Genomic DNA, 25,857 nt, shown 5'->3' on the forward strand with positions numbered 1-25,857 from the left:
GTGAATGAAAGCAAATATGTACATTAAGATCCCGGAAGTCGTCTCTCTAGATCCTGCTTGGTTCATGCTACGTTTATGGGACGTCGGAATTATTATCCCTCTCTTGAGCAGATGTGTGTTACATTAGTTTGTGTCACGCTTGCTGAAGCAGTCATGATTATAAAACAACGTATTTTAGTCATTTCAGTCCAACGTTTTAATTTGCCATTTCCAATTTGAATTTTAAAAAAAATAATTTTTTTTTTTTTTTTTTTAATTAAGATGGGTGTGTTAAATTATCATTTAACACATCCAGTGTTTACAATTGTCTCCTCTTTGTTTCACAATTGCATCACAAAGCAGCGTCAACTTGTTTTTATTTTATTATAAAGTAAGACTTACCTCAGTTACAAGCAAAAAAAAACAACAACATATTTGACAGACATACGCTTGAAGTTGTAGTTTCCGAGCAGCACGTGAACGCAGCAGGAGCCCAGAGCGGCTGTCAGCGGTGGATGAGAGAGATTATCCTCCTTTACTGCGACTCCGTGTTAACAGGCAGCGGGACGCGGTTTGTGACACGACATGGGAAACACCGACACCAAACTTCACTTCAGGAAAGCGGTGATTCAGCTCACAACCAAAACACAGGTCGGTTCTTTACAACAAAACACTTAAAAAAAAACAACAAGAAACACAGAAACGTGCAAAGAACGCGTCGGCTGTGCTTGGTTTGCGGTTTAAATTCAGCGTGTGGAGATAAAGTTGGGAGTGCCAGATGGTAGCCTGAACTGCTGCCCAGATGACACAAAATGGAGAGGAAAACAAGGCAAACACTAATGTGTTTATATTTGAAGATCTCCAGACAAAATACGCATGCATCTCTTGAAATATTGATACTTTTCCTCAATATTTGTGCTGTTTTGAGACTGGAAACACTCAGTTCTGGCCTTTTGGATAATATGTCCTTCATATGTCTTGTTTGTTTTGTAAAAAGATCCTTGAATAAGTTAAAAATGTTGAACTTAATTAGTTTGGCTGCAGGCAGCAGACGTGTGTTTTCCCCCTGACAGGTGCATTTAAGGCGGAACTAACGAGATCATTTAAAGCTACTGTCGCTGTTATCCAGTTCTGTTCATATCTTGATCATCGATTAATCGTTTGAGTCAAAGCAAGCAAACTTATTTTTGATTTTTTGTTAACCTTTGTTTTACCAGGAAATAATCCCATTGAGATTCAGAATCTCTTTTTCAATGGAGTCCTGGCCAAGACAGCAGTATAATAGTTCCATATTAAAATATACAGTGAAAAACAAACAACATAAAAACAGAAAAAGACAGTTGGCAATCTAACATCATCTCAACATAATCACCACAGTAACAGCACATGTGCATGTAGTACTCAAATAGTCCTTTATCTTAATTTTAAACTGTCATTGTTGGTAGGTTAGTCTGATTTAAGATGATTCTGCAATTTATACCAGGATGACGGTGCAAAAACTTTAAAGGCACTTTTCACCGAAGACAGTTCTCGTTCGGGGGATGTCATACACCATTATAGCCTGGTGACTTTAGGAGTCAGGAGAGAGCATAAATAAGGAGGTCAGTTTACACAGTATGGCCTTAAAAAGAAAATGATACCAATGCTCCAACCTGCGATTGTGCGAAGAAGACCGACCAACGCTCTCATACAAGCTACAGGGATGAGTACGAAAACTAGAGTTAGTTACAAAGCTTAACTTTTAACAATGTTTATGTGATCGTAAACCTGAGTATCTAATTGGCTTTGACATTTAAAGATGTTACTTTTTTTTTTGACATTTTAAGACAAATTGATTTAGGGCTGCAAAATTAATGTTTTTTTTGTCCATCAGCCAAATGGCTAATGTTGAAATGTTACCAGCCACTCAATAGATTACCATTGTTCTTTTGGCTGCTGAGTGAAGCAAATCTACCAGCCATATGCATATTTTACCAGCGTTTGGCTGGTAGATGGTGCTAATTTTGGACCCTGGCTGCAACTAACAATTCTTTTCATTGTCTAACAATCTGTCAATTATTTCCTTGATTAATGGATTAGTTGTTTGGTCTATAAAATGTCTGAAAATGGTAAAAAGATGTGGATCAGTGTTTCCCATAGCCCAAGACGACGTCCTCAAATGTCTTGTTTTGTCCACAACTCAAAGATATTCCGTTTACTGTCCCAGAGGAGAGAAGAAACTAGAAAACATATTCACATTTAACAAGCTGACATCAGAGAATCTATAAAACTCTGGCTGCTGTGGTCTGAGGTGATGATCATCCAGTCTGTCATGTTAAACACACACTTACGTGTGTGTGTATGTGTGTCTCTCTCTGTTTTGTGTGTGTGTGTGTGTGTGTGTGTGTGTGTGTGTGTGTGTCTGTCTCTGTGTGTGTGTGTCCTCTCCTGCAGCCGGTAGAAGCCACAGACGATGCCTTCTGGGATCAGTTCTGGGCCGACTCCTCCACCACCGTCCAGGACGTTTTCGCTCTGGTGCCGGCGGCAGAAATCCGAGCTGTGAGAGAGGAGTCTCCGTCCAACCTGGCAACCCTCTGCTACAAGGTATCCTGCGTTTATGAGGACAGGTCTTAGGGCTGGAACAATGGGTCGATTTGATTCTTTCGCGATGCATTGGTGCCAATTCAATTTGAATGTTTTTTTACATTTAACCTTCCTGTTCCTGTCAAATTTGACACAACGGACAGCATCTTTCTCCGCCGCCATTACGGAACTACAACTAAAACTAGCACACTTCACGACCTCGACGTCATCGTTCTCAGCCACTCCCTCTGTTCACTGATTGGACGCCAAATCTTTGGCCGGAGAAAACCCGTGAATATACCGCAAACCCAGACGGCGTACTGAAGGGAAATGAAAATGGAGAGTAAGTACGTAGGAGGGCGGAGCCAGGCTAGCAACGCTCTGCACAAGTAAAACAAATGATCAGTTCACTACTTTAAATGAATTTGGGTGTTTTATTCAATAACATAGCATTTGAAAAAAAATTATAAACATTGAAAAAAGTGACAAAAACGCTGAGAAAAGTGTCATTTAAAAAAAAAATGAACAAAACGTTGAAAAAGAGTTTTAATTTTACATTTTGACCCAGAAAAACAAAACGTTGCACGGTCGACGGGAAGACAACACGATGGTTAACGCGATTCGATAGTACTGAGTATTGCAATTTTCTTTTCCTTCTTTAACACAAACAAAAGTTGAATAATACGCTTCTAGAGACAATATATCAGGAGTAATATCTAAAAACTGATGAAGAATGCACATCACATGTCAGTCATTTATTTCATTTTTAAAGAAGAACACAACATGGATTTTCTGCTTTCGCTCTCTTTGGCTGGAGACATGAAGTAGTCGCCATCGCTGTACTGTATAAACAGGAAATACTAACCCTTGTGTTGTCTTCCCTTCGACCATAAACTTGTCCTTTTGGGTCAGAATCGAAAATTTGTTTTTTTGGCGCTTTGTCCAACGTTTTTGTTGCTTTTTTTTATGCTTTTGGCGCTTTTTTAAACATTTTTGTCCCTTTTTTTTTAAAGATTATTTTTTGGGCTTTTCCGCCTTTATTTTGATAGGACATCTAGGTGAGAGAGGGGGAAGACATGCAGGAAATCGTCACAGGTCGGACTCGAACCCTGGACCTCTGCGTCGAGGTATTAACCTCTCATTGTATGTGCGCCTGCTCTACCCACTGAACCAACCCGGCCACATCAACATGTTTTTTTAAATTCATGGTCAGTCAACCTAATTTAAATGACATTTTATCCTTAATTTTCCGAGTTAAAAAAAAAGAAGCAGAAATTATGAATTATTTTGACTAATAGTTAAGATCAAAGGATGTTGAGTGGATCACAGACTGGTTTATGTATGTTTTGTATGGAATGGTTTATGTTTTAGTCAGGATACTGTTTTCTTTTTCAAGTGCTATAACATTGAGTAAAACACCCACACCGGTTTTTTTTGGTTTTTTTTTCACCCCTTATAAATAAATAAAAAATTAAAAAAAAATGAAATTCTATATAAAGAAGCACCGCGGCGAGGGGACGGGTGGACAGCCCGTCCTGCACGCCGCCGCTGCTGCTGGGGATGCCGCGACCCGGGAGGTGAGGGGGGGGGTAGAGTAAAGAAATGTAGAAGATGAAAAGGAAAAAAAAATAAAATAACCAACACACCTCAGGAACAAAAATTGGAAAAGAATTTAGACAAAACGTTGAAGAAAGTGAGGGGAAAAAAACGTCAAATGACTTTTTTTAAAGTACATAAAAAAAGCAACACGTTTTAAATAACCCCCCCCCCCCCTGTAAAAGTTGGGGGGAAAAAAACATAGACAAGACTTTGGAAAAAAACGACACAAATGTTGACAAAAAAGAAATTGTACATGTACTGTTTGCAGCGAGGAGCGTGTGGTGTCAGTGCAGCTGTTCTCCATCCTGGATACAGTCGGAGTCACAGGAATGCTGCTGTTTGTTGTTCCCACACTGTCAAGTTGAAACCTTACACACGTCAGGCCAAAGGTCATTTGAGTTTTTGTAGACCTGGCTGAAAATCAGACGAGAGAAGAGATTTTGAAACCCTTTATAGTTGTGATAAAGAAGCTGCTAGAATGTTGATGATGATCGTGATCATCGCTATTCTCTGATCCGATAGTTTCAAACTAGTATATTTGGGCAAAGTGCTACATTTGAGATCTTTGGCTTTTTTTGTTAACCCTTGTGTGTCTTCCCGTCGACCGTGCTGCTTTATGTTTTTCTGGGTCGAAATTTCAACATTTTGTTGTTCTTTTTCTACAGTTTGCGAGGTTTTTGTCAATTTCTTTCCAATTTTGTTGTCACTTTTTTGGCGTTTATTTATTTTTTTATGATATTTTTGTTCAATTTTTTAACATGTTTTTTGACGCTTTTTCCGATTTTTTTTTAAAATTTATTTGTTATTTTTTTTAATTTAATTTTTTTTTTTTAACAAGTTTTGTCACCTTTGGCGATGTTTTTTTTTGTGTCACTTTTCCGATTTTTTTTTTTTTTTTTTCTGCGTTTTTGTAGCTTTTTCCAACATTTGTCACTGTTTTTCAACGTTCTTTTGTTAAATTTCTGATATAGAAAGTTTGTTTGAAAAATTTCTTTTCTTTTTTTGGCATCTCAAGAATCATAGTGGCATTAATAAAGAAACATTTCAAACCGTTTTTTTTAGGAATACTTTGGCATTTAGGGAATTCACTTTTTTGGCGGAAAATCCAATGAGGTCTTTTGTCTGTATGTTCGTCAGGAGACGGATAGCTTAGCATCAAGAAAAGAGAGAAAATGATTTTGTTTATTTTATTGAATAAAATTAAACATCGAAAACATTGCCAAAGGTGACAAAACTTGTTAAAAAAGTGAAAATTTGGAAAAAAACTTTTTCCAAATTTTTTCTGACTTTTTTTTTTAACAAGTTTTCTATTTTTTTTTAAATGTATAAAGAATAAAAATACACATTTCACTCCAAAGGGAGCTTTCTGTCCCACAGACAGCACGTTTTCTTAACTGCCTGAAATCAGGCACGGATGTTTTTTTTTTTTTTTTCACTTTTTTTCAGCATTTAAAAAAAAATAATGTTTTTGTCTTTTTTTTTCTCACTTTTTTTCAAAAAATTTTCTCACTTTTTTTTAACAAGTTTTGTCACCTTTGGCAATGTTTTTGATGTTTTTTGTGACTTTTCCGATTTCTTCTTTTTTTTTTTTCACTTTTTTTCAGCATTTAAAAAAAAATAAAAAAATAAAAATGTTTTTGTCTTCTTTTATCCAAATTTTTTCTCACTTTTTTTTAAATAAGTTTTGTTTTTTGTTTTTTCTGCGTTTTTGTATCTTTTTCCAACATTTGTCACTTTGGCATATTACTGAAACTCAAGAATCACATTGGCATTAATAAAGAAACATTTCAAACCATTTTTTTTAGGAATACTTTGGCTTTTTTGGCGGAAAATCCAATGAGGTCTTTTGTCTGTATGTTCATTATGAAGCTACAGTCAGGAGACGGATAGCTTAGCATCAAGAAAAGAGAGAAAATTATTTTATTGTTTATTTTATTGAATAAAATTAAAGTTTGAATTTGGAGATGGAGTACATGATTTCTATTTGACAATATGTGTTGGATACCTGCTTCAGGAGGGTACACGGAGCAGAGAAGATATTTAGAATCCTACTAAAAAATATATTAAAAAAAAGACTTTAAAGAGCCCCTATTATGCTTTTTTATTTTTCCTGTCTTTTAGTGTGTTATATAGTTTGTGTATGTAATAAATGTATAAAGAATAAAAATACACATTTCACTCCAAAGGGAGCTTTCTGTCCCACAGACAGCACGTTTTCTCAACTGCCTGAAACCAGGCACGGATTTAGAATGCAGAGGCCCCTGGGCACAAAATCTTGGAGCCCCCCTCCCAGAACTCATGCCCCAAACTCACACAGCATCTTAAGGCTGCGTCTCATTTCTCTGTCTTAACCCTTCCCCTTACCCCTACCCCTTAGTTTTGCGTGCTCCTGTGAGAGTAAGTGCTGTCCCAATACTCATTTTGGTCGAGGGGTAGGGCTAAGGGGAAGGGCTATGTACCCCTTAACGCCAAGTAAGGACGCAAGCTTACTTGAACAGCAAGGGGTATCCAGATTCATTGCGCAACAAGGAAAATGGCTGAGCTGATGTGGAAGAGGTATAAGCATGTAAACATGTTCTAGTAGACCCCAGAGTACAAATATGATGCTGAAAAGGAGTGTAATAGGCTCTTTAAATCATGAATAGGTAGCCTCTTGTCTTTAAAGCATCACTCTAGTCTTAATGTCCTCTCCATGTGTCCCCCCCCCCCCCCTTTAGGCAGTGGAGAGGCTGGTCCAGGGTGCAGACTCCGGCTGTCCCTCAGAGAGAGAGCGTCAGGTTGTCCTGAACTGCACCCGCCTGCTCACCCGCATCCTGCCCTACATCTTCGAGGACGCTGACTGGAGAGGCTTCTTCTGGTCCACCGTGCCCGGAGCCGGCAGAGCAGGGGTACGACTCTCCCACCAGATCTGTTACAGAAAGAAGTAGTGGAGCGGAAACACTCTCTCGTATTTTTTTCACTCTTCTAGTTTCCCATTTGACACTCCGAGATATCTCTGCTCGGAGGACATGAGGAGTGGGAAGTGGATGTGGTGTTCATTAATGATTTCACATCGACGCTGCTGAGTGGGCTGCAATAGCAAAGGAATGCTTTGAGGAAGCAATCATTTCCTGTGTGTGTGTGTGTGTGTGTGTGTGTGTGTGTCTTTGTCTGCGTGTGTCTCTGCGTGTGTCTCTCTGTGTCTTTGTCTCTGTGTGTGTCTTTGTCTCTGTGTCTCTCTGTGTCTTTGTCTCTGTGTGTTTGTGTGTGTGTGTCTCTGTGTGTGTCTTTGTCTCTGTGTGTGTCTTTGTCTCTGTGTGTGTGTCTTTGTCTCTGTGTGTGTGTGTGTGTGTGTGTGTGTGTGTGTGTGTGTCTGTCTGTGTGTCTTGCCTTTACTGCAAGACCTGCAGCTTGTCTCTTTCTTCTCTAGTCTCATTATCTAAATGACTGTTTTAATTCTTTAATTGACAGGAAGTCATTTACTGATGCTATAAGTTTAATGTGAACACAAAGTGGCTAATGACATGGATGTGCTGACGTAGCATTTGGCTAAACAAAGAAAGCAAAGAAAATCCAGTATTAATTATTAATTTATACAGGACCGGTTCACACAACAAACACCCCCAAAGGTATAAAAATAAAAAAAGCTCTGGAGATCATAACAAGTCTTTCTGACTAAGGCAATGCTAACATGTTGATGTTTATCAGGTTTAATGTTTCCCATGTTCACCGTCTTGAGCCGCTTTCTCATCTGAACTCGGACGAATCAGGACATTCAGGACATTGACCTTTACAAATAAAACCAAAAACCTAGCCAAACTTGTGATTTGAGTGGGGGGAAGCTTTATTTTGCATTTTTGGTTGATTTAAAAAAAAAAAAAACATAGATACAATTAGAGAATTACAATTAGAGAAAGAAAGGAATTCTCGAACTCTCTACTAATTCTCCGAGGGAGACGGGTGTAAACAGCTCTGCTGCCTGAGACCACCTGCAGCCCCCGCGTGTTGCGGGGCAAACAGCAGACGGAGGAATCCTCTCGGCGGAGATTAATCTGTCAGCAGCCTCTTGGCTCTCCAGACATCAGAGGCCTTTAGGCCTTTGAGATTAGCACGTATAATACTCCACAGTGGTTAGAAGTGATGGGGATTCTCAGAGCAGGATCAGTAAGAGGAGACTGTTGCTGCTGTCGAAGGTCACTGTCTGAAACCTCTCCTAAACCCTCCTCCCCCTACTCTACCTCCGGGCGGCTGCTGGTTCTCTGGTTACCTGGTCGGCAGGGGACACAGGGTCCAAACACTGCCCATATTGTATCCCCCCCCACCCCCTCCTCCTGGCCAGTGGTTGAATTAAGGAGGGATTGAATGTCCCTTAATTAAAGTGTGGGACTGGAGTCAAACGCAGAGAGCTGCAGCCGTTGGAACAGACTGATGGCTCGTTTGTATGAATCCAGTTTGTGGTTCTGCAGGGAAATGCTGCGATTGAATTAAAGAAAAGAAACAAGTGTAACAGGAAGTTTTGATCGGGGCTGCAAACTAACGGTCGTTTTCGCCGTTGATTCATCTGTCGATTGCTTAATCGATTGATTAATTGTTTGGTCTACAAAATGTCAGAAAATTGTGAAAAATGTGGATCACTGTTTCCCAAAAAACCCAAGACGACGTCCTCAAGTGTCTAGTTTTGTCCACAACTCAAAGATATTCAGTTTACAGTCACAGAGGAGAGAAGACACTAGAAAACATATTCACATCTAACAAGCTGGAACGGATTAGTCGATCATCACCATATAGTTGGCGATTCATTTAATGGTTGACAACTAATCGATTAATTTTTGCAGCATTAATTTTGATTTATATACAGTTGGAACTACAATCCTCTTCATGGCCATTGCATAAAACATCTGTTACATCGACTGAAATCCAACGCCGATACCACTCGTGTTGATTAAACGGAACCAAATTCACCTAAAAACACAATGCACGTTGGCTTCTTGTCCGACATTGTGTATCCAAAACCATGGGCGTAGATTTCGGGGGGATGCAGGGGATATACCCCCCCTCCTTATATTTTTAAGAGGTAGATTTGTCCACCTCAAAAAATATGAAAGCCTACCCCAAAAGAGGTAAAAAATAACGTTCAATACAACAATGAAGTGAACAATACAGGACAATAATTAATAATAATAATTTCCTTTACGTTAATAAAGACTTTTGAACATAAATTGATGCAGAAAAATGCACAAATTGTTCCATCAAATTTTACCAAAATGCTTGAAATTAAGAGTTGGATTGCTCAACATTTTATGGGTGAGGACCCCCAGACCCCCTGGTTATAATGTGGCTTAGTTGATGTTGTGATAACCCTAACCCTAATCCTTAAAGGTAAAATCCAGCACAAAATGAACCTAGGGGTTAATAACACGTGTACCGAGTCAACTGTTCTCTGGGATATGTTTTCACGCTAATTGAATGTGACCAGTTTTAGTGCAAACCGCTAAGCTAAAGCTTATAACGCTAGTAGTCGGGGCAGAGGGTAAAGTAAAAAGAAATCACTATTTTATACCACTAACGAGACTCGAAATATCACCACACTTCAACGGTAGCATAATGAGGGTCCCTACATCTAAACCGAAGCATTGAGAACTTTGTAAGTGTACAGACAGTTTATTAAAAAGATAGTTTAGAAAGACAGTACTGTTCACGTATACAGGCGGGCGCCATCTTGGGAAAACTCACGACCAGTCGAACGGCGAATGCCGTGCGACGTGAGCTGAACTGAATGCATGTTGCACGGCGTTTGTCATTAGTTAGAAATAGTGTTCGTTTTTATTTTTTTTATTTTTTTTTGACTTTATCCGTGCCTCGACGGCTAGCGTTATACGCTAATTAGCGGTTTGCGATAAAACTGTTCACATTCGATTAGCATGAAAACAAATCCCAGAGAACGGTCGACTCGGTGCACATGTGTTATTAACCCCTAGGGTTCATTTTGCGCCGGATTTGTCCTTTAAATTTCATGTATAATGGTCTTAAAAAGTCTTGGATTTGACTTGTTGAAACAGCAGAAACTCTGATAATAAATGTGACGTCTCCTAACTCACCTCTCTATCCTCCAGCGTTTAAACGAAGATGGCGAGGATAATGAAGCGCGGCCGCTGGCTGAGTCCCTGCTGCTGGCCATCGCTGACCTGCTCTTCTGTCCAGATTTCACTGCTCAGAGCCACAAGAAGAACGGCCCCGTGAGTCCACCGCCGCTCTACATTACACCGATTATCTTACAGTGCAGCTGGAGGCAAACACCTGCCAATATTCAGAATCTAATTTAGGAGCACTTACCAAAGCTTTGCCTCGGGCTCTGAAAAAAGATCTACTTTAAAGTAGTTTATGTATGGTGTTTGTACGTCATGACTGACTGTCAAACTAGATAATAAAAATGATAAGTTGTATGGCATTCGTTCTCTCTGTATGCATTTGTTCATGTTTGTATAAAGGGTTTAATCTGAGCCAGGCCATACAATAAAGCAATCATATCAGATCCAGGGCCTGAAATGAACGCCAGACCACGCGCCAAATGTGGGTGAATTGGGCCATTGGCTGGCGAAAACCTGCCACGTTTTTTGCCAATGTTGTTCTTTGACATCTCAATCGAGTCCGACCATAGGCGTAATTTACAGGGGGGTTGGGGGATCTCAACCCCCCAATAATCAAAACTGGCCAATGCAACCCACCAAAAAACATAGATAGATAGATATCCCCCTTGTAATACCTTATAATTACCTTTACGTTGGGCGACCAGATAGCTCAGCGCCCACATATAGAGGTTTACTCTTCAATGTAGCGGGCCCGGGTTTGACTCCGACCTGCGGCCCTTTGCTACATGTCATCCTCCCCTCTCTCTCCCCTTTAATGTCTTCAGCTGTCCTGTCACTAAAGGCCTAAAAATGGCCAAAAATGTTCTTAAAAAAATGAATAAAAATAATTACCTTTTACATTAAAAAAAAATACATTAGCGCCATAACTTGATGCAGAAAAGGCACACGTTGTTGCAGAAGAAATCGCCAGAATGCAGGAAATGGGTTTCATATGCTCAAAATTTCAATCCCCCCCCCTCCCCCTCCTCCCCATGTTGAACCCAAAGTTACGCCCTTGAGTACGCCATCTCCTTGGATTTGAGCTCAAAAATGTGGCGGCACATTCCTGGGGGTGAGGAGGCCGGCTGAAACGAGCAACCAGCAACCAACAAAGAGATGAGGATGTTTTGAACTTATGCTTTAATGAGGGTTTCCACATGAGAAGAAAACCAGTTTTCATCAGCTCTGTGTTGACTTAGTTTAGTCCTCAAGCTACAACAGTGTCAATAATACATAAGAGCCAAGTCCCTGTTGTTTAGCCCCGGGGCGGTACCAGTTAGCACTGTTATCTCCTTCACACAACCTTCTCAGGAAGTAGCTCGAGTTAATGAGTTACTCCACACGACGCGGAGGGCCGGAGGAGTGGCTGTGTTTGTTAACTGGGCTGTGGTGCTGGAGAGCATGTGGAGGTGACAGAAAAATGGCTGCCCTGCAGCTCCTAATTAGGCTGCGTTCACACTGCCGTCAGACGGTCCGGTAAAAACGCTGGTCTTTCCATTCATTTTGAATGGGGGTAGTGCATTTAGGCTGTGCCGGGGGTTGCCACAGGGGGGACACTCCAAAAAATGCAGTGGGCCTGCGGCGAAAAGTTGAGACAGACTCAACTTTTGTAGAAACGCAGCCCCGCGTCACGCTGCGGTGTCCAATCATGTTACCGGAGATCAGACTTGTCGGGGTGTTTTGAGCTATGGTTTGAGACGGTGTCAGAATCCCGTACAGGAAACGGGGAACATCACTGCCTCTATCGCTGCCACAAGTACGTTTTAAAACACTAGGGGTAAAAAAAACGAAACCCAAGCACTGAACTGCCCGGGAGTTGGTGTAACAGTTGACTGTATCCTGCAACAACGGAGCACTCGCTATGTCTCGCTGGGCCCTATCTTGCACCCGGCGCAGCGCAAAGCCCGACACATTTTCATTGTTATTTTAACAGCGCATTAGTAAAATGTGCCTAGGCTTATGCACAGCACACACACACTATGCTTGTTACACACACGGGGACGCACAGCAGCACACACACATGCAGAAGATTACAAATAAAAAATATTACGGTGCAAATCCTCCATCATAATAGCAATGCGCCAAGGTCCAAACTCGCCTGGCTTTTAAAGGGAATGGGAGATGATCTCTGATTGGTTTATTGCATGTTACGCCCAAAACACACCTCTGATTAATGAAGACACTAAGTACAACCCTTTTGAACCATGCGCCCGACGCACAGACCCTTTTTTCTACCGTCAAACTAGCAAAAGTGGATTTGGACACGCCCTAAACGCACCTGCGCCATTCGCTTCACGCCGTGCTCTTAGATCGTTAAAATAGGGCCCTCTGTGTCTCGCTCGTCTCTTTTTCTCTCTCCCCCCCCTGTGAAATGAAGCTGCCTTCAAGTGTGGTCGGAAACGTCAGGAACTATAAACAATCTGACGGAAAACAGTAACTGTGAAATATGAAGTCTACTCATCGGGGAGTTTAAGAACACAACAGGACGTCACACAAATAGGCCCCCCCTCCCTTGCCGCAACACACTTCGGAAAATTTTCCTGATCACCTTTCTTGCCCACTAACCCCTCCGTGATCAGAGCAGTCATAGCAGTCAGTGTCACCTCACAGCAGCGCCCGAGGAAATGTTCCCGTGTGTGTGTGTGTGTGTGTGTGTGTGTGTGTGTGTGTGTGTGGAAGGTGGAAAATGACCAGCGGCGGGCGGTTTGTTCCCACGCTTCTGTGACCTGTGAAGCATGTACACAGAAACATTTGAGATGAGAGCTTTCACTTCCTAAGGTCTAACATTGATTTAATTTGTAACAAAGTACAGAACATGTATTTTCTGCTTTCTGTCAGAAAACAGATACGACTGTGAATTTAAAACCCCAGTGAACGTTGTGTGTGGCACTGCGCTGTACCCTTTGCTGTCAGTTTACTTCTGAAGAACAATGGCAGCACCAGTGCCATCTGCTCGTGACGCTGCAGTTATCGGCGCTGAAGCGTCCCACGCTGATATTCTCACTACTCACTTGGTGAAGTAGGTGTGAGTCCCAGTGCTCTGTTTAGACCTTCAGCTGTGACATGTAGCAGTGGGGAAATATGAATGTCACTTAAGAATGCTCTACGGAATAAACTACTAAAAATAGGTTTCAAGATGAGTGATGCTGTTTTCCTATCCTACCTATGTTAAGTAACTTAAAAATAGTAACATCAGACAATGTTTGCCTCTTCTTTTAGGTGGCAGAAGTAAGTATTCCACAACATTTGTTGTGTTCTGGTTAGGGGCGCAAGATATATCGACTCAATATCATCATCGCAATATATCGAAAGTGTTGCAATAAGAATGCAATATTTAGTTTATTTTTGTGGAGCGCTGCGTCCCGTCCGTTGACTGTTTGGCTTAGTTGTGTTTGATTTAGAGCTTGAAACGCTATAATGATCATGTTTCATTGGCCAGTTACCGCGCCACTTGCACGTTAGTGCACGTCAGCGCACGGGTCCACTACGGGACAAACCCTGTGGAGCGTACCACGTGTGTGTATATTTCAACAGAGTGACAGTGGAAGTGAAGAAATAGAGACAACAAAACGGAACAAATCAGAGAAGATTTATTTATATTTATATATTTTCTACTGTCCAACCAGTAAACATGTCCTGTTCTGTAGACATGGTCCTTATTTCTATATTTTCTACTGTCCAACCAGTAAACATGTCCTGTTCTGTAGACATGGTCCTTATTTCTATATTTTCTACTGTCCAACCAGTAAACATGTCCTGTTCTGTAGACATGGTCATTATTTATATATTTTCTACTGTCCAACCAGTAAACATGTCCTGTTCTGTAGACATGGTCCTTATTTCTATATTTATACTGTCCAACCAGTAAACATGTCCTGTTCTGTAGACATGGTCATTATTTATTCATTCATGTTGGACAGTCCAATATGACTGGCAGTTGAAATAAACCTTATTTCATTTGTTATGAATCTATTGTGATGTATTTTCCTATAACTTTTTGTAATTTTAATTTTATGTTTAAAAGTATTGACATTAATATCTATATCGCAATATTCATAATCGATATCGCAATGTCACATTTTGTCAATATCGTGCAACCCTAGTTCTGGTTTCAGAATGATAAAGACAGTTGGAGAACAATTCATGATTTGCATATTTAAACATCATTTCTGCAAACTTTAGTACAAAAAATATTATCTTTTTGAAACTTTCATGATAATATCTATTAGTTCAAATATTTTGCCCATTCACATGTTTTTTTTTAGATGAAAAAGGTCTGTTAAAGTAGACCTAAGTGAATACTGGTAGAGTGGGAACTCTACCAGTATTCACTTAGGTCTACTTTAACAGACCTTTTTCATCTAAAAAAACATGTTCAAACACATTGCTTTGTGTTTTAGGTGCCTAAGGTTTGGGATTGCGTCACTTTTAATATGATATTGGCAGTTTGTGTGGTTTTTTTGAAATTATGCAAAGACGCTAATAGGGGAAAATAACAAAATGTCCAAAAAAATACCCGCCCAGATGGTACCGATATCTGGTCTGGCCACGGACTAATTAGACACAAAACAGGATGTCGGCTCCACAGGATGATTGTATTCCTTGGCAATTCTCATGTTTTTTCCCAAATGATGTATAGACTTTTAGGCATTCTATTATCAAATGGCTTAAAAAGCTACTGTACATAGCTGCCTAAAATGGAGCATGCCCCTCTAGGTTTGGGCTGAGCCCCAAATATTTACGTCTGGCTCCGCCCCTGATTCAAACCAGTGGTGTAGTCTAATGTACTGTAGTGGGTATACTGTACTGTATATTGGCCATAATCTGCCTTTGGGGGAGTGGGGGGCCATATCATAGTGGGGGGTCTGGGTGTCCTCCCCCAGGGAAGTTTTGAGCATCAACGACTTCATTTCCTGTATTTGGATACACTTTTATGCACCAATTTACAGTGGAAATCCCTTTATCTAGCCTATGTGAAGAAGAAAAACCCAGATGACAACTCCAATTATATCAAAAATATAATGGAAAGTATGTTGTTGTGGGTCATTGGGCATTTTTAAGTGTACCCGTGAGTCATCGAGATGACGTACATGTTATTGTTATTGTTGCAGGACACAGCCGAGGACATTCGATCCATCGACAGCTGCGAGTACATCTGGGAGGCCGGGGTGGGCTTCGCTCATTCGCCTCCTCTCAACTACACCCACGACATCAACAGGTGAGGCTGCAGCCAATCAGGGGAAGGGGGAGGTGTCTGAAAATATACATGAACATGAATCCAACATATTATTTGTAAAGAGAAATCTTTTTTTAATTTACACAACATTGATGATAGGCTTGCTGGCCAATAGGTAAGGTAGCATCCACAGATACAGTTAAGCTTAAGGATTCACTGTTCCACATTTTAACATTAGAACATGATGTATATGAATATCTCAACAATTATTTGAATAGCTTAGAATTGTATGCGCCATAAAAGGGTATATCTAAAGGCTCTAGGCCGCCCTACACGTTATTGTAGGCCCAGTTTTATATACAGCTCAATTTTATACATAATATATAGTAAGAGGTCCCTGCTCGGTCCTTGGTCTAAAATGGGCTGATGGATCCTTGGTCTAAAAACCCCTGCATAACTCCTGCATAACATAGTTTGTCCACCAGAGAGCACTAACAAGTTAATTTCTCAACTGTATAACGTCCCATTCAGAACGTGTCTTGGACACATATCGGTCGGGCTGTAGTATAAAACCTGTGTGTGTGATTTCTCATAACGTTCATATTAACGTGGATCAGTCCTGTGTTGTGATTTGTCCAGGAGTGAGTTGCTGAAGCTGCTCCTCACCTGTCTCTCTGAGGCCATGTACCTTCCTCCGTGCTCTGACAGCAGGAACCTCAATCCCTGGGTCGCCTTCTTCTGCTCCACAGAAAACAGGTAACACACACACACACACACACACACACACACACACACACGTCAACAGGGGCATACAGTACAGGCTAGAGCTGTAATCGGGCTTTAAAAGTTAGGCCTGACAAGGCCCGAGCCCGACAGAATTCGTCCCGAGCCAAAGAAGTACATTTTGATTGACAGCTTTTTAAAAGCTCGAACCCGTTTACAGCCCGACATTATTCAAATGTGCGCACGCACACAGCTGTTTTGCCTTTTGTCAAGAATGAGTAATTTTTACATGTTTTAACATCATTTATTCATGACTAACGTCGGCTATAGGCCACTTGGAAGTTGGAACAAAGAAATAAAATAAGTCCTCCAGAGGCCAGCCTCCGTTTCACCTCCTCAGCGTCCGCGCTAATCGAAACGCATCACCGTGTAAAATGATAGAAGTTAAGACCGAACCCATCAGGTCCCGTCGGGTTCGGGCAAAGATCTTCAGCTCTAGTACAGGCTAGTAAGTGCACTTCGTCCGTAATGTGCTTTCACACCGCCCCAAACCAACCGGGCTATCGGAACAAACTCTCCAGGGTTCGGTTAAAAACGGACCAAACTGCTCAGGTGTGAAAGTGCCCTAAGAGCCAAGAGGACAATTTTCAGAGAGATTTTAATAAGAAAATCAACCTAAAACAGTAAAAAAAAACAAAAAAACAGGGCGATTTTAATAAAGGATTGTAAAAAGTCCCCACTGGAAATTGCGCCCTTGAATGTGCATCACCCTCTGCTATGCATTAACGTACACTGTGCAACGTAGAACCCCCTCTGAAGAGCCCCTCTCCTCTGAGCACATTCCAGAGTCATTCACTCTTCTGCTGTTTATATGTGTCTGCTTTCTACCAAGAAGACACCAACACTGCTGTTGAGAATGAGTCACTTTCTTTGGTTGTGCATTTTATCTACTGTCGCCCCTCCGATGTGGTGGGTTGTCGCTTTTTAAGGGGTGGGTGGGGGGAATCGATGCAGCATAGTATCGCGATATTTTCTGTGGCAATACTGTATCGATACGCAGAGTATCGATCTTTTATTATATATGTGTTGGTCAGTTTGTCTGCTTGACAATCCCATTTTTGGAAAAAAAGGTAATGCATTGCAATATATTGCAGAATATTGCAATATGTTTAAAATCGCAATAATATCATATCGTGACATAAGTATCGTGTTATTATATCATATCGTGACGTATGTATCATGTTGTTATATCATATCGTGACATAAGTATCATGTTATTATATCATAGCGTGACGTACGTATCGTGTTATTGTATCATATCATGACATAAGTATCGTGTTATTATATCATAGCGTGACGTACGTATCGTGTTATTGTATCATATTGTGACATAAGTATCGTGTTATTATATCATAGCGTGACGTACGTATCGTGTTATATCATATCGTGACATGAGTATCGTGTTATTATATCATATCGTGACATAAGTATCGTGTTATTATATCATATCGTGAGGCCTCTGGTGATTCCCACCCCTACAGTTTTTAGCCACCAAACTACAAACATTTGTGACCCATAAGTCTGGATTGGTTTAAAGCTATAGTGCGTAGTCTCTGTCGCCCCCCATGAGGAATTCTAAGTAATGACAACAACACTGTCGGCGCGTCCACATGATACAAGCCTTCTGCTGCTCCCCCCAGACACGCCCTACCTCTGTTCACCTCCCTGCTCAACGTGGTGTGTGCCTACGACCCGGTCGGGTACGGCATCCCGTACAACCACCTGCTGTTCTCGGACTCCCGGGAGCAGCTGGTGGAGCAGGCGCTCCAGATCCTTATCGTCACCCTGGAGCACGAGGCCGGCTCGGCGGCCAGCGCCGCCCTCCAGGCCCTGGACACCTCGGCACCCCCCTCTGCCGGGGACCAGCAGGAGGTCAGAGGGAGTTTGGTTTATTTTTTATTATAATAAAATCACTGACACTGATTCAGAATTGTACAATCATCTTTTGTTTTTGTTCTTTTTTGCAGCCAGCTGGACCTGATAACCTCTTTGTGAATTATCTCTCCAGGATACACAGAGAAGAGGTTAAACGCCAAAGCTAACCACTCACGGTTATTTAACACGATTATTCGTTGACTTCTGGAAAAATAATTGCTTTTCTTGATTATATTGTTTTTGCGATCGTTAGGGGTCCTTCCTCAAGAAAATGTTACGTTTTTAAATAAAATAAATATGCAATTTCATATAATTTTAGACCGTTATTGTTACCACGTCTGTGTCTGAAACGTTGAAAAAGCTAGAGCAGATAATTACAATAAATAACACTCAAAAAGCTTGAAGACCAAACTTGCTAAAGAAGTCCAACTCCAATCATTAGATCTAAGAAAAGTCACTTAGTTAATAGTTAGTGATTGATTTTACATTCATTCGGCTTTGGTGGTGCCCAAAACGTCTTGGGTGCTGCACCAAAGCCTTATAATGGTATAGAAAACCCTGTCTTTGTTTATCAGGACTTGAGCTTCGTCCTGAAAGGTCTGTCTCGGCTGATGAACAACCCTCTGGTCCAAACCTACCTGCCTCACTCCAACAAGAAGATCCAGTTCCACCAGGAGCTGCTGATCCTCTTCTGGAAGTTCTGTGACTTCAACAAGGTGCGGAGCCCGATTAACTGTGACGATAGATATTTATTTATTGTCCCGTGGGGGAATTCTGTTTTCACAGTCTGTTTCATGCACATGGCAGCATACACGGAAAAATAAATCAACAGGTAACATAAAGAAAAAGGTCTATGGACGCATAGAAACAAGCACATTTATAACAACGAAGTAAAGCCACTGGACTTCAAACGTCACATGTACTATGTCTGAAAACTCAACCAAAAACTTGGACTGAAGAGTTAAAGCTCAGTTGTGTGTTTTCAGAAGTTCCTGTTCTTCGTGCTGAAGAGCAGCGACGTGTTGGACGTGCTGGTTCCCATCCTCTTCAGCCTGAACGAAGCCAGAGCAGATCAGTGTGAGTCCCGCAGATTATAACGCTGTGTGTTGGGGAAGAAGAAGTTCTCTCAAGTCCAACTCAAGTGGCTGGTTCAGATGAGTTTTATTCACAGCGCAGTGGAGACAGAAGCTCACAGGAATCTTGATCATCGCATACCCTTCACCATACCTAGAGAATGGCATGGTTTAATTTCAGTTAGCCTAATAGCTGGTTTGATTTGCATGGAGAGATGATTTTATGGAAAGTACCCCATGCCAATCTCTAGGTATGGTGAAGGGTATGTGATGATGGGGGGGTATGGTGAAGGGTATGTGATGATGGGGGGCTATTTTAATTCCAAAGGCCAAGGGAACTTTATCAGGATGCATAGTATCCTGGATCCATGAAATAACTGGCCTTTCAAAATAAAAGTCTGCCTGCCTCTATGGGAATTTAACATAGGGGTGTGCATAATACACTTGTGTGTATTGTAAAGGAACACGTCGACTTATTGGGACTTTAGCTTATTCCCCGTAACCCCCAGAGTAAGACAAGTCCATACATACCCTTCTCGTGTCCGTGCGTGTTGTAACGCTGTCTGACGGTTCCACCGGTAGCTTAGCCTAGCACAGAACCTGCAGGTAACTGGTTCCATCTAGCCTACCGCTCCGATTAAGTGACAAAATAACACCAACATGTTCCTATTTACATGTTGTGATTTGTAGAGTCACAGCGTGTACAAAAAACAACGTAACATGAGACACAGCCGTCTTCTAACCGTAAACAAACCGGGAACTATATTCTCAGAAAGGCGAAGCTCTGCTACTTGGGCGGAGTGATTTGCTTTGCAGCAAGCCTTTCTGATGTCATGTTACGTTGTTTTTTGTACACGCTGTGACTCTACAAATCACAACATGTAAACAGGAACATGTTGGTGTTATTTTGTCACTTATTCGGAGCGGTAGGCTAGTTGGAACCAGTTACCTGCAGGTTCTGTGCTAGGCTAAGCTACCGGTGGAACCATCAGACAGCGTTACAACACACACGGACACGAGAAGGGTATGTATGGACTTGTCTTACTCTGGGGGTTACGGGGAATAAGCTAAAGTCCCAATAAGTCGACGTGTTCCTTTAAGTGAAGAACATTTATTTATTTATTTATTTATTTATTTACAGAAAGAAAATTGGTGTCCTTAAAGGTTGGATTTTTAATTTTTTTAATTAAGGCATTAAGATCAATTTCCAAAAGATATTTTTTTTTTTTATTCCTCTTTTCAGTCAACTTTAGCATGGGTGTGTAAACTTATGCAAGCCACTATATATAATTACAATGTGGCATATCTAAACAAAATCAAAATTACCATCAACAGCCCTACCTCTTAAGACCTTAGCTAATAGCTAAGGTTAGCAGTTAACAGTTGAACCATGATTATGTAAAAAGAAAATTGACATTTAGGCAGTTATGTAATAATTGTTACAGGCCTACTGGAGACACTCAAAGTTTGTTGATCAGGTCAGATTTTTAGGAACTTAAAGGTGCTCTAAGCGATGTTGGGTGATGTCACTTGTTGTTGACGTTCAAAGTATTTTCAAACAAAACGAAGCCAGCTCGTCCCTCCCTCCTCATCATCATTTTCTTCCACAGTGTGCGTGCATGTTAAGATGAGCGTTAATTTGCATGGATTGTTATTTAAAAAAAAAAAAAACTCCTCCTTGTTTGTGTGCGCCTGCAGCTCGCGTGGGCCTCATGCACATCGGCGTGTTCATCCTCCTGCTGCTGAGTGGAGAGAGGAACTTTGGTGTCCGTCTGAACAAGCCGTACACTCTCCGCGTCCCGATGGACATTCCTGTCTTCACAGGAACCCACGCTGACCTGCTCATTGTGGTTGGAAGACACCTTGTGTTAAAGAATATTAAGTTTTCTTTCCTAAAAATGCCTAAAATAAAGAGTGGAGTTCTGATTGTTTAGATATTTCCAGCCAATACCTTCCCTCTGTTGTACGTAGGGCAGCAACTAACGAATATTTCCGTTGTCGATTAATCCATTGAGTCTTTTCTCCGTTAATGGAGTAGTTGTTTGGTCTCTAAAATGTCAGACAATTATGAAAAATGTCGATCAGTGTTTCCCAAAGTCCTCAAAATTTGTCCACAACTCAAAGATATTCAGTTTACTGTCACAGAGGAGAGAAGAAACTAGAACATATTCACATTTAACAAGCTGGAAAACCGAGAAATTTGTGACTCCCATCAGTTGGTTATCAATATAGTGGGCTATTAATTAAATAGTTGACTAAAGTAATTGGTCAATCGATCAATCTTTGCAGCTCTAGTTGTATTCCCTGATATGCCGTGAATGAATATGTAACAGCAGAGCATCACTCTAAATATTGTCCTCACTTTTTCACGTTTAGATCTTCCACAAGATCATGACCAGCGGACACCAGCGCCTGCAGCCTCTGTTTGACTGCCTGCTCACAATAATAGTCAACAGTGAGTAGAACAGATGATATGTCGCTCCCCGGTGGCTGATAAGAGCACTGCAGAGTACTATAAAAAAGGTTGCATGTCATGCTCATTTTCAGGTTCATACTTGTATTTTGGGTTTCTATACTAGAACACGTTAACATGCTCTAATGTTCAAAAAGCACATTATTTTTCTCATACTGTCTGTCTGAATATGCCTGTATTCACCCTCTGTCTGAAACGCTCATCTTAGCGTCTGTCTCTTTAAGCCCCGCTCCCGAATAAAGCCTGTTCTGATAGCAGCTGCGCTGCCATTGCAGCCGGGGAATGACATATGATGCAACGCCACTGTAGCGGCACTTTCTCTCTCTCTCTCTCTATCTATATATATATATATATATATATATATATATATATATATATATATATATATATATATATATATATATATATATATATAGTAGTGACATCACAACCTTACAAAAGTTCTGATGGCTCGTTTAAAGGCATTGCTTTTTAACACGGGCTGTGTGCATTTCTCTGTGGAAGAAAACAGTATTTTTTATAGCACCTCGACCCGCATAATTATTTATAAAATTAAAAAAACACGTAAATCTCACTTTTTCCAAATTTTTATTTGAATAGTAAGAGATGGTACAGCATAGACATTCGCAAATAATACACCTTATAAATACTATCGTATTGTTGGATAAAAAAGGAAACCTGTCCATACGATATTATTTACAACTTACAAAAAGAAGAAACCCTAACCGTCCTTACTCCCAAGACATTTAGTCCATCTGTATAAGCATTGGTTAAATAGATAAAATTCAATACACATTAATCTATAACAAGTGAGGATGAAGCGTGATTTATGCTTCTGCATTAAATCTACGCCGTGGCTACGTACGTAGGTACGTGGAGAGACCGACACACGCACACACCAACACACAGGTATAAACTTACGTAGGCTACGGCGAAAGCTCTGAGTGGAGCCTCCGCAGAACCATTAATCACGCTAAACAGTAGAAATAAAATCCAAGGATTTCAGCGTCGCTTGTTTAGAAATCCCCAGCCGTTTAGAGTATTCAATCAATAACATATTTTAGTAGTAAGTGTTGTTGACCTCAACCTGCTATATAATAAAAAAATAAATAAAAAAAAAGACATGGACATCTTGTGATTTCTCAAGCGTGATATGGGACCTTTTTAAATCCTCCGTTCCTGCCCTCCACAGTTTCACCTTACCTGAAAAGTCTGTCCATGGTGGCGGCTAACAAGCTGCTCCACCTCCTGGAGGCCTTCTCCACCCCCTGGTTCCTCTTGTCCTCCCCCCAGAACCACCACCTGGTCTTCTTCCTGCTGGAGGTCTTCAACAACATCATCCAGTATCAGTTTGACGGTGAGAACACAGAGGTGCACTCTCGTTAAATAAGGGCGCTTTCACACCTGTAGTTCGGTGGACTGGGTGCGATTCGGGGGGTGGGGGGGGAGTTGCAACGTTGTAACGTTGTTGCATTTTTAATTGGGTCCCATTTGCTTCTGCACTGCACTTCACTGTCGCGTCACACGATCGAAGCGGTCGCCCATTTATTGGACAGAATATCTGAAACTCGCCAACACTTCTGCTCTTAGATACAGTGGAGCAACACCGCATTTATAAAATCTTGGGTTTTCTGGTTCTGCTTTAGTGTTTCTGGTATGTTAGAAGAAGGCGAACAAAGAGCAGCTGACAGACAGCGAGTGAAGGAGAGAGAGATGATGATGTCACACAGACGACCAGCGATGTGTGCTCAGAACAGCTTATGGATCTGAAAGTTAGCATCCCTTAAATCACATATGAGTCTGTCAATTGTGGGCAAGGTTGAAATTGTCGGCTAGTGAATGCTCCGTTTTTGGTTCACTTCTTGTGTTTGGGTCGGATTGGGTGAACCGAACTCTAGATCACTTGGAAGGGAACCGAGACCCCAGTTTTTAAGCGGACCAGAGTTGGTTTGTTTGATCCGCACCAGAGTTCGAATGTTTCACAACGTTCGAAAGTTTCACACCGCCACAAACCCACCGGGCTAGCCGACCAAACGCTCCAGTGTGACCAAACGAGGCAGGTGTGAAAGCAACCTAAACTCAAGGGAGTAAGCCAGCCTCCACAAAGCGTACCTCCCATGGAGCCATTTTGATGCTAACATGCCATCACCTCCCGTTAGCATTCCATTGACTGCCATTCATTTTGACGTCACTTTGACAGCGAATACCTTTACATCTGAAGCATTTAAAGACTCTATTTGTCCATTGTTTATTTCTAAAGAAACACGACAATGTATAAAAGGCTCCATTACCTTGTGTCTCACGTTATGGCTCCGTAGCAGACGTTTTTGTAAAAATAGGCTAACGATTGTGTCATAACCACGGGACTTACTGTCTCATAGTAGAGGAATTACCGTATAGTACAGGAGAAGCTCTCAGGCAGTTTGGACTTCCATTAGCTGTTTAAGTGTAATTACTAATGTTAACTATCATTTTAGTGATCAATAATTAGCCTGTGCCCATGTTATCTCCTTACATATACCTACGCTCTCCGTCTCTGCTAGATTGAGATTTCTCTTGGCACAGCTACCAGAAGATTTTCAGACAGGTTGCTCACGTCACATCTACATCGTCAAGCTCAGTTTGCAGCTGCGGAAAAGTGCTTTGAATAGACTTCACTGGTCTCCGTGGAAAACAACGGGGTCACATTGTCCATTTCTTTTACTGTCTATGCCTAAACTCCATTATGGCACCAACCTCCAACAAGTTAAATCTCGCTGACAGGCAACTTCAACCTCGTGTACGCCATCATCCGAAAGCGCAACGTTTTCCACCAGTTGGCCAACCTGCCGTCCGACACGGCGTCTATTCAGAGGGCGCTGCAGAAGAAGAAGCCTGGGATTTCCAGGAGCATCTCTACGGAGACAGTTTCCACGGAGGCGTCCAGATCTGCTGTACCTGCTGAGCCTGGCACGCTCAAAGCCAGCTTAGAGGCCTCTCCAGGTAGGAAGATACATAACTACTGTACCGTATTAACCAGAATAAAAGACGGCCCCGATAATAGGACAGAACCATCGTTTGGAAAAAGACTTTATGAGAAAAGGAGAAAATAGTGTGGCATGGAAGAAATGTACTTATCTCTGTAGATAAGAAGTTTCAAACAGATGTTTTTTTGAGTCTGGCTCGCCGTTGAAATCTATTGTCACTGTTGTGAATCCTCCACGAAGGCACAAGAAGCAACAAAAACTCAACAAAAACCTTTTTATTCCAGTTTTTCTCTTGCGTCCTCTAGGAATCGATAAGATAACGGAGAAGACCCAGGTGAGCGTGGACGGCACCATGGTTGCCGTGCCTCATTCCGACTCTCCGCAGACGTCTGCTGACAACAGTCCCGCAGCCGGAGCCGGAGCCAGCGACACAGAGTCCAACTCGGAGAGAGACCCGGAGGTATACGCCAGGCTTCACGTCACTCTGGATTCAGTCTTTTATCTGTTCTGTGTGCAGTTAAAGCGACTCTCGTGCTTTCATCCTGTCGTCAGATCTCCCGCACAGAGTCGGAGGCGGCGAGGAGGCGGCTGTCAAGTGTGTCGTCCTCAGCGGCATCCTGGAGCGCTAGTACAGACTGGGTTAGTGGACGTTGTTACTGCTTTTAACCTTCCATCTCTCGCTCGGTCCTCCATCACGCTGTATGCAGCGGTGGAATGTATCTAAGTACATTTACTCCAGTACTGTACTTAAGTACAAATGTTGAGGTACTTTACTTTTTTTTTTTTTCATGCCACTTTCTACTTCTACTCTGCTACATTTCAGAGAGAAATATTGTACTATTTACTCAACTACATTCATCTGACAGCTTTAGTTACTATAGTTACTTTACACATTACGATTTTTGCACAAAGACATGTAGTTTATAAACTCTTTATTCTATTATTTAATTCTTTGCAAATTCTGCACCCAACCCATTTAGCCTCTTTTTTTCTTATGCAACAGTTATTTGGATATATCTGTATTTATTGTTTATTTCATATTCATGTTTAATATGTTTGTTTGTTTATGTATGCACCTTTCACCAAGGCAAATTCCACATAAGTGTACTTACTGTGGCAATAAAACCTTTTCTGAAATACACTGTTTAATTCTAAAGTAAACTAGCCAACAATATAACGGCTACAAGTCCAGCTGAGATGATCAGACCATTAAACACACAACTGTTTGGATCCTTTACACTTTCTACAATGGGAGCATTTTTCT

At 41.3% G+C, this 25,857-nt stretch overlaps 1 protein-coding gene across 2 annotated transcripts in view; it reads left to right on the forward strand.

Annotated features, from left to right (window-relative positions):
- Positions 1–475: 475 nt before the first annotated feature.
- Positions 476–25,857, forward strand: part of hid1b (HID1 domain containing b) — a 29,595-nt gene continuing 4,213 nt past the window's right edge. Inside the window, exons 1-16 of one of the 2 annotated variants that reach the window (XM_078279736.1) lie at positions 476–630; positions 2,413–2,562; positions 6,858–7,028; positions 10,233–10,355; positions 15,359–15,465; positions 16,063–16,179; positions 17,847–18,078; positions 18,174–18,230; positions 18,657–18,797; positions 19,068–19,158; positions 20,853–21,004; positions 21,531–21,609; positions 22,820–22,984; positions 24,391–24,609; positions 24,878–25,053; positions 25,146–25,232. In XM_078279736.1, the coding sequence (XP_078135862.1) occupies positions 565–630; positions 2,413–2,562; positions 6,858–7,028; positions 10,233–10,355; positions 15,359–15,465; positions 16,063–16,179; positions 17,847–18,078; positions 18,174–18,230; positions 18,657–18,797; positions 19,068–19,158; positions 20,853–21,004; positions 21,531–21,609; positions 22,820–22,984; positions 24,391–24,609; positions 24,878–25,053; positions 25,146–25,232 (2,133 nt within the window). In that variant the 5' untranslated portion in view covers positions 476–564. The remainder of the gene's footprint in view (positions 631–2,412; positions 2,563–6,857; positions 7,029–10,232; positions 10,356–15,358; positions 15,466–16,062; positions 16,180–17,846; positions 18,079–18,173; positions 18,231–18,656; positions 18,798–19,067; positions 19,159–20,852; positions 21,005–21,530; positions 21,610–22,819; positions 22,985–24,390; positions 24,610–24,877; positions 25,054–25,145; positions 25,233–25,857) is intronic. The other variant, XM_078279737.1, reaches the window with a different exon arrangement.

Source organism: Sander vitreus, chromosome 21 (genome assembly GCF_031162955.1).
Source record: "Sander vitreus isolate 19-12246 chromosome 21, sanVit1, whole genome shotgun sequence".
In the NCBI taxonomy this organism is placed as follows: Eukaryota; Metazoa; Chordata; class Actinopteri; order Perciformes; family Percidae; genus Sander; species Sander vitreus.